A 9,178-nucleotide genomic window follows, 5' to 3' on the forward strand; every position below is an offset into this window, starting at 1 on the left:
GCTTACAAAAAAAGCCAACAAAACTACCTGAGGCAACTGTGGTAGTACTAAGTTCTCTGTTTTCTTTGTCGACTTCTTTCTGACACTTGGACCAGGCTTGGAAGGGAAAACAAAAGAAGGAAAATCACAACTAGAAATTTAAAATTACCACTAATATCACCTTTGTGACCAGTCAAAATTATAAACTAGCTCTAATTCAATTTTTATCTCTTCAACAGTAACTTTTACACCTACAGTTTTATATCATTTCCCCAATTCTTGCTAGAATGTTTCCACACAGAATACAACCTTCTCAAATGACTTTGAAAAATCAGAGCTCTGACAAATTAATTTTAGGCTGGGAAGCATGTATGTTACCTTTCTGCCAAGCTATACACTTAAACATTACAAGATACTATTAAATAATACAAATAAACAATTTTCTTATTCCCATTCTTCAGTCACCATTTTAAAAATATAAAATGGTCTTCTTCTAATCCATAAACTTTCATTCAAAAGGGTCCAGTATTTTCTGCTTTTTGACACATCTGATCCTTCAGCATCAGACATCAAAGCTGGCTATCCAAAAGCACTCCCTGACCATGCCCAGGACTCTGGCTAGCACAAAGTACAGCACCTCCTTATAAACAAATGAGACAATCTAGTTGTAAAAACATTTGAAGTTGGCTCTAATACAACTGCCTTTGGCTATTCTATTTCTCCTCTGTTTTACACTAACACACCCATCCCCACCACTTTCCATGCAGCTGCATTTGCAGTAATATTGCATGTCTATGCTACAGTCATTCTCTTTCTGCTTTGTGTCCTATGTAAAGGCTGTAATGGAGGAAAGTCACAAAGCGCAGAAAGTTTGTCCTGGGTTCAGCAGCAGCAGTCATGTTTCTCCTTCTTGGTAGCTGGTGCAGTGCAGTGTTTTGACTTTCGGCCTGGGAACAGAGCTGATAGCGATGTTTTGGTTTGGCCAAGGACTTTGTGAGCCTCATGCTCTGCCAGGGAGGAGGGGAAGCCAGGAGGAAGCAGAGACAGGACACCTGACCCAAACTGACCAAAGAGGTATTCCATACCACAGCACGTCATGCCCAGGATGTAACTGAGAGTTCGTGGGAAGGGCTGGGGGACTGCAGGGTTGGAGGAGGTATGGGTCGATGCTTGGTCAGGCCTGGGGGGCAAGTTATCAGTCAGCTGGTCCTGAGGTGTTGTATTCTCTTCCCTTGTTATTTCCTTTATCATTATTATCATTGGTGGTAGCAGTAGTGATTTGTGTTATACCTTAGTTACTAAAGTGTTCTTATCTCAGCCTGTGGGAGTTGCATTCTTTTTGACTCTCCGTCCCTCTGGGAGCAGGGGGAGGGCAAGAACAGGGGGTCCTCGATTGTTGTCAGCCCGGCACCACTCACTGGGAGTGAGTGAACAAGCTGCCTGACTGGGTTTAAACCACGACAGTTCTTTTGGCACCCAACGTGGGGCACAAGGGGTTGAGATAACAACAGATCTGACAGGATTAATAGTCACTCGTCACAATGCTGATTTATTGGCTCTCACAGTTGTTCCTCTTGATCTCACAGTTTCAGAATGTAGTACATTACTTAGCACCGGTATTTGCTGTGTTAGTGTTTATCAAGTGTGGGGCTTGGGCTAAGGTTCTTGTCTCACTGTGCTTTATGGCAATGACTTGTAACACGGGCGGGCTCCAGCAGCAGGGCGGGACGGACGTGGCCGTGGACTTGTACCTGGCCGTCCGGCTGCTCTTCACCGTCCTGGCCCTCGCCCTCTCTCCATCTTCGTGAGGCTGCGGGGAGCCGAGGGGGAGCGGCCCCGGGGGCCGGCGGCTGCTGAAGCGGCCCGGGAGAGCGGCCCCGGGGACCAAGCGGCGGCGGGAGCGGGGCCGGAGGCCGCGAGGGGACGGCTGCCGGTGGAGGAGGTCGGGGCGGCCGAGGAGCGGAAGGAAGCGGCTGCAGGGCGGCGGAGGAGCCGAGCCCAGCCCCGCGACGGCCGAGAGCGTTTCCCGGAAGCCGCCCGCCGAGCCCCAGGAGGATGCAGGAGACCACGCAGCATTTTCCGGCAAGGCAGAGGAGGAAGAGCTGGACTCAGGAAAAGAGAAGCTGGCGGTGGGGAGAGCAGCAGCTGCAAGCACAGCACAGCGGCTACACCAGCCCCAGTGACAAGTACAGCAGCATCGTTTGAGAGTTCTGGAGGTTTTGAATGGCCTTTGGGTATCCTTGGGACCTGCCTGCTGATTGTGATGGGGATCAGCATGTTGGCACACAGAGTGTGTTTTACCCACAAGCATTTTGTCTGATCTCAAAAGTTAAGCAGAGTCAGGTTTGGGTCTTGTCTGGGGTTAGACGACAATATAGGGGGACCAAGAGATTTTCTCCAAGGCTGGAGAGTCATGAGTGGCAGGGTGTGTGGGACAGTATGGGCAAGTATCTAGTCCACTGGGCCCCTCCAGTGCTTTGGAAGCATCGGAGATGGAAGGCAGCTGTATGGAGTCCCCAGCAACAAGCTGCAGAAACTGCTGAAGGGGACAGTGAATTATTTTGAGCCTGGTGGGCCCATGGCACTTCAGGCCATCAGAGCAGAGATGCAACATAGGGATGGACTCATGATCGAGGGGTGGACTTAGCAATGGATACTATTGCCCAGGTTATTCACAAGTGTGAACACAGTCTCTCCTGCTCTGAAAGACTGTTACAAGAGATGGAGCCTGGCATCATGGACCAGATGGACGCAGCAGCTTTTTTTAATTACATTAACCAAATACAACCCAAGCTGGCCACCAGAATAATAATACAAATTAGTGTCTGTTAATGCCCAGAGATCTAAAACAACATTCATGGCTAAAAAGCTTCTACTGGCTTTTGGCTTCAGCATTCAAGCTTCCTGCAATTCTGGAAACAAACTGAATTAAAATCTCATCACGGTTCACGTTTAAAAACATCCCCCCTACCCTCCATTTAACGGGAATCTGGGCAGCTGCAAGAAGGACCATGTTGTTTCCAGAGACCTCCTTTAAGGAGCTCATAGCACGGACACCACAGCCGAGTTTTTCTGGAAAGTACCAGGCACAACCAGCCTACAACTCATGGAGGAGCCTACAAGTAAAGCTCGGCTGCCCTCCGGGAGGTCTCAATTTACACAGGGCAAGCATTCAGTTAAACGCCAGGGATTAAACCCGTGATTTCAGAAGCTTAATTCACGCGAGTTATTTAAGGTTTAAAGGCAACCCCCCACTTTTCAGATGAGAACCAGCCCTGCCGGTACCAAGTGCACCCGAACGTTCTGCCCTGTGTCCCGCAGACAGCGAGCGTGCCCAGGCCCTTTACCTCAGCCAGCCCGGCCCCGCAGGCCCCCCAGCCCTCTCCCGCCGCTGCCTGCGGGCTAGGTTGCCCCCTGTTCCCTCACGCCGTACCTGCTCGGTGCCCATGTCTGCGCGGCCGAGGCAGCGCTGCCCGGACGCCGTCACCTAGCAGCGCTGGGGCCTCCGCTGGCCAACGGCCCGGGGCGAGGAGAGGAGAGGAGAGGAGAGGCACTGCGCGGGCGTCAACCGTCGCTCCGGGCAACCCGCAGCGGGACACAGCGCGGAAGTTGGCGGCTGCTTCGCGGTGCCCGCGGCCCGCACGGCGTTACCGCACAGCGGAAAACGCGCGGAGCTGTGGCAGGGAAGAACGTCCCGCGCCTAAAGCCAAGGTACGGCTTGTTCCCTGCCGCCACGTGTGCGCGCCCAGCCCCGGCTGCGTGTGGTGGAGTAGCCCGAGGCTGCCGGCTCAGGTGGGGCTGATGGAGACTGGTTTGCTGCGTACAAGCTCGTAAGCAATAGAGAATAACGGGTTGCACTTGGGATGTTTGTTTTTAAGCTATGACAGTGTATTTAACAGTTATGTCAAGCTGAATTTCAGCTTTGCTGCACTTTCATCTGAGAGCATCTTCCAGTAGAAAATGCTTATAGAATCACAGAATCATAGAGTCAGCTAGGTTGGAAAAGACCTTTAAGATCATCAAGTTCAAGCATTGCCCCAGGACTGCCAAGACCACCACTAAAGCACATAACTGAGGGCCTCATGTACGTGGTTTGTGAACACTACCAGAGACAGTGATTCCACCACTTCCCTGGGCAGCCTGTTCCAATGCCTCATCATCCTTTCCATGAAGAAATATCTCCTAATATCCAATCTACACCTCACCTTGACGCAGCTTGAGGCTGTTGTTGTTGTACCACGTTACTTGGGAGACCAGCCACCTCCTCTCTTCCTCCTCATTTCAAGTAGTTGCAAAGAGCAGTAAGGTCTCCCCTGAGCCTTCTCTTCTCCATGCTAAACAGCAGCAGTTCCCTCAGCCATTCCTCATCACGCTTGTTCTCCAGACCCTTCACTAGCTTCAGTGCCCTTCTCTGGACCAGCTCCACCACCTCAGTGTCCCTCTTGTAATAAAGGCTCTTCTAAGGCCTGCCAAGTTCAGGAAAATAAAGATAGTTAAAGTTGGATAGAGTAGGAGGTGCCATGCACTGCTCTTCAGGCAGGTGTTCCTTCTTACCTTTTAAATTTAGAGATGTGTATCAGTAAGTGAACACAGGTGCTTGTTTTTAGGCAAGACACTGAGACGTGCTCCAACTGAACATGGAAAAGAACTCAGCTGTGCTTGCAAACTCTTCATCAGCTCTAATGGCTGGACTGGGGTGTCAAAACCACAACAGTAAACAAATACTTCTTCAAGTGTTGCACCATGGATCAGGCCATCATGTGCAAAATCAATTTAGGATTTAAAGAGCCTGTTCCCCTCCTCCCCATCCCCCAATCAGTAAATTAAAGAGTACAAGAAAATAAACTCTTCTTCAGTTTCCTTGGTAGTTAATGGGTGTTCCTCACATTATGAACTTGATGGTTTGACCTATCTAAATAAATTGGTATGGTCTGTATGACTTCTGACACTTCACTGTGCCCAGGTCTGGATTTCAATAGGATCTGAAAGAGCTGTTGCTATGTTATGTACCTTGTGTATTTCAAATGAGAGGTTTTGTTACATTTTTCACAGCAATACAAAAAAGGTAGCATTACAGTTTACAGTGGAGTTAGCTTACTGGAAAATCCCTATAAATTATTGAGGCCTGTAACCAACCTCGTGAACTGTACATAGAGGTTTATAAGAGTCCATGTATCAAGTTTTAATCATAAAAGTCCCTTTGTTAAAATACCACAGGCAAAGAACAGTAGGGTATTTCTGCTGTGTCCAGCTGTAGAAAATCCAACATCACTTGGAATTCCCAGTCATTCTCTAAAACAGTACCAAAGCCTGGTTTCGATTTTGAAATGAGAAATGTCCTCATATTCAACATATCTTAGGGAGATTCAAACAAGCTGTATACTGTACTGGCTATAATACGTAACAGTCTAGCTGGAAAACATGCAAAGGCAAATCTTTGTTATTTTTATTTAATACTGAATCATTCAACTACTGTCTACTGTATCTACAGAAGGCAGTAGCATGTTTAGAGCACATCACCACACACTGCTGGATGTTGTGACTCCTTTTCCTAGAAAGTGACATTTTGGTTTTTTATCATTTGATTAGGAAACTGGAAATAGCTCACATGCTTATACACTTTAGAAGAAGAAAGGTACAGTTAGGTTGCTAACAGTAGGAATGTTACAGAGAAAATCATATTTGTATATACAGTGTTTTTCATTATCAGAACAATGTTCTTACAGAGACCTAAAAACATCTGTGTTGCTGTTCATTCTTCCCCCTCCCCCCATTTCATTCTTTTCCTGCAGTGACCAGTTAAACCCATTTGACTAACACAAATGCAATACCAGCTGATTTTAATCAGCATTTCCAAGGCCACAGGAGGACACAGCAGAAAATGGTTTAAAGCTAATTTTTTTGACTTCCTGTGGTTAACGTGACTTTCATCTGAACTCCCAGTCATACCTAACAAAACAATCTAAATCTAACTTCAGCAATAAAAATATGAGCACAAGAATAAAATGGTGAAAGGATGAAGAATAAAAGGATCAGTAACAGTAAAATTAACCCCAGGAAGGAGAAGAAGCCATAGGTGATATTTTTATCGCTAAGTTTTCATTTTCTGAAACATTCAGTGATGTCGGGTTTTTATTCCACCTTGATGCCTCAGTTAAATTCTGGTGTACTCAAGAATACATTTCTTTTTCTCTTCAAGCAAAGGCAAAAGTATTCAAAAAAGTATTTAAAACATAAGCCAAAATACTACATACAGTGAAGTGTTTTCCTGACCAGATGTTTTCTTTTTAAAGTGAAAAAAGTGATCGTTTAATTTTGAACCAAAGTACTGGCATGCTTTGTATGTTATGATTGGAGCAAATAAATAATGTCTGAAAGTACAACAAATGTAATAACTCCTGTGTGCACAAAAATTAAAGTTCTCAGATTTGGGTATTTCCTTAAAAATAGTTTCAGGAAGGGCTTTTTTCTTCCCCAGAGGTTTCACATGGCAGACTGCAAAACATTAACTAGCATGAAAATGGAACAAGATGTTTGAATGCAATGGAATCTCATTTCTGAGATGCCTTCAACTTGTGTCTCAAAGTTGTATTCCTCAGTCACTACATGGGCTAACCACATAGGAATTATGTGCCTGCTTTTAGTTAAGAAATTTCCTTATACTCTCACACAGTACTAGGTGACTCAGCAGTTCAGCTTTATGATGCTACCATTCATTTAGCAGACTTCCTACACACTGACTCATTCTGTATCTCACTTCTCCAGTGCTCAGTGGTCCAAACAGTATTTTCAAGTCTGTCAGCTGCCAGGTTCTTAAGGCACAGGATAATTGCTTTCTGAAACAAATATGTAATTGCACACTTCTGCTTTGCACCAATTTTACAATATTTTTTCCAGCAATAATTTACCTTACTTGGCAAGAGTACAAGCACAACTGTGCTGGTAAGACGGTCAGCTATTACCTAGATGATGCATTTTTTTCTAACATGTCTCCTTCCTTCAAAGATTTGAGATTCTGAGAAGGCAGAAATATCAAGCTGTCTCAAATCACTACTAAACAGAGAAGTTTCATAGATGCCTTAGAACAAAAGAGAAAAAGCAGGTGGTATGCTGGTAAGAACCTGCAATACAGGGAATATAAATATTCAGACAACTTTTGAACTTAATGCAGCAAACCAAGCAACCTCAAACCAAGCACATGAATACACTATTGCTTTTATTAAAAATAAAGCCCATTTCTGCATTTCTAACCATGAGAAAGCTTTCATTTCAATGAAACATGCCTTTGTAGGAAACACATTATCCAGGCCACAAAAGGTTACCACCTCTTTTGAGTGTAATTCCTTTTCTGAGTCTGTGAAGAAACGAAAACACAGAAGTTTTGAAAAACAAAGTTTATTTTTTTTATTATATAAAAAGGTCATGAACTGCACAGAGATGACTTCAGTCATCTTAAAAATATTATTCATCACTCATTTACGCTTGGTAACTCCCAGTAATAGGGAAGGAAGCAAGATGGGGTAACAATTGTCTACAATGTATGTATTTACATGCAATTGAAGTTTGCATGAACCATAATACTTTTAAATAAATGCACTGATCCAAAGAAAATCTGATTCAAGGTATATTTTAAGTACAAATAAAGTCTTCAAAACTTCAGTTCCTTGGATAAGACAAATTTTCATTTATTTTAATTTACAGATAAGTTAGCTCCAAAAGTCGTAAGAAATGTAAACATCAGATACCATGATAAAAATCTTAAGAACAACAACTTTGTCATAAAGTGCTGGCATGTATTTTCAGCTTTATTTTCCAGATGTTAAAAACAGAATGTATGAAGACTTTCACAAGCTTCCCAGTTGCAATTCCAGATCAGTAATGTCTTTTAAAATGTAACAATTTTATAAACACTTTTCTACCTTTACCTGCCACAGCTTTTGATATTTTCTTCCTTAAATGAAATTTAACTTCTCGGTATGTATAAAAGTTTGTATTTTTAATTTGCCCAGTTCAAACTGGACTCCATGCTGGTGGAAAAAACAAAAGGTTAGACTCCACTAGGAAAAGCCAAGGCCTTCGAAAAGTAAGGGTATAAGGTACCTGAATGCAATTCAGCAACTGCCTCCGGCAAAGTCACTTTATATGTATTATCAGTATTACTGATAAAAAGTTACATGAAAAGTAATACAGAGGAGACTCAGTGTGGTTCATTTATACCTAGGCACCTGAGCTTCGTATGTGCTGAATATATTCTTTACTTCCTTTCACATGAGATTAAGTCTTGGAAAACTTTTACTTCTTCTGACAAAGTAAGCTGAAATAGTCTTACATGCCTTACACCTCAGTGAACTTTTCATTTGTCAACATGAGTGTCACCCAAAATAAAGACAACAGTCCTGAATTCGCCCATGCTTTATGGTGATACTTTACATTGAAATCTCTTTGTAAAAAAAACCCTGTTCCTTCCTTGTGTGAAGAAAGGTAAAATACAACCTTTTACCATTCGTTATGTTCACCTCACTCCTATGTTGTTCCAGAACCTCAACCTGCCTATTGACAAGCCCACAGGCACACTTCAGATTGTGATACTTTATTATTCAAAACAACTCAAATCCAAATCAAAGACAATTAAGTCTAAGCTCTGAGGAGTGGAAAATCCCGTAAGTATTTTAAAGTGCTGCTTACTTTTAAACTATTTACAAGAGTTTTAATACATTCCCTACACAAAAAGACTTCCAGCCTCAGTGTTACGATTAAGATTTTATCTTGTCAGTATTAGTTTCAGGCTGTTAAGGCATGATTGGTATTTGCTTAAAATTGACATAGCCATTATTTCCTCAGAGCCTAGAAACAGGAAGTGAAAAGGATACAATTAAAAACAAAAAAAAAAACCTCACAAAACACAATAAAACCAATAAACAAACCAAATTTAAAGGCTTAAAACAATTATTAAGTAGTTTGTCTTTAAACACTAACACACTGCAGTCCATTTCTTAGAGCAGGCATGAAGCTAAATTATTATGGATAACAATATGTGACTGAAAGATGCACTGCACTTCTACATTACAGGGGCATAATGAAAAGCTTTTAATTGCAGCTTCACTGGCAAAACCAGTTATTTTCAGTTTATTCAGTTGATACTTTTAAGTCTTCATGGCATGTTTGGTTGTGGGTTTTGTTTGTTTGTTTTTTTTTCCAG

The 9,178-nt window shown here is 43.1% G+C and overlaps 1 protein-coding gene across 2 annotated transcripts in view; it reads right to left on the bottom strand.

The window, feature by feature from the left end:
- The window catches only part of DNAH7 (dynein axonemal heavy chain 7), a 115,628-nt gene extending 112,109 nt beyond the window's left edge, over positions 1-3,519 (bottom strand). For both annotated transcript variants that reach the window (XM_062619643.1, XM_062619642.1), the window contains exons 1-2: positions 3,413-3,519; positions 28-96 (exon numbers count right to left, since the gene is read on the bottom strand). In XM_062619643.1, the coding sequence (XP_062475627.1) occupies positions 28-96; positions 3,413-3,427 (84 nt within the window). In that variant the 5' untranslated portion in view covers positions 3,428-3,519. The remainder of the gene's footprint in view (positions 1-27; positions 97-3,412) is intronic.
- Between the last annotated feature and the right edge of the window lie 5,659 nt (positions 3,520-9,178).

This window comes from Pezoporus occidentalis, unplaced genomic scaffold, assembly GCF_034315485.1.
Source record: "Pezoporus occidentalis ecotype Australia unplaced genomic scaffold, CSIRO_AGI_Poc_V1 ctg213, whole genome shotgun sequence".
Lineage (NCBI taxonomy): Eukaryota > Metazoa > Chordata > Aves > Psittaciformes > Psittacidae > Pezoporus > Pezoporus occidentalis.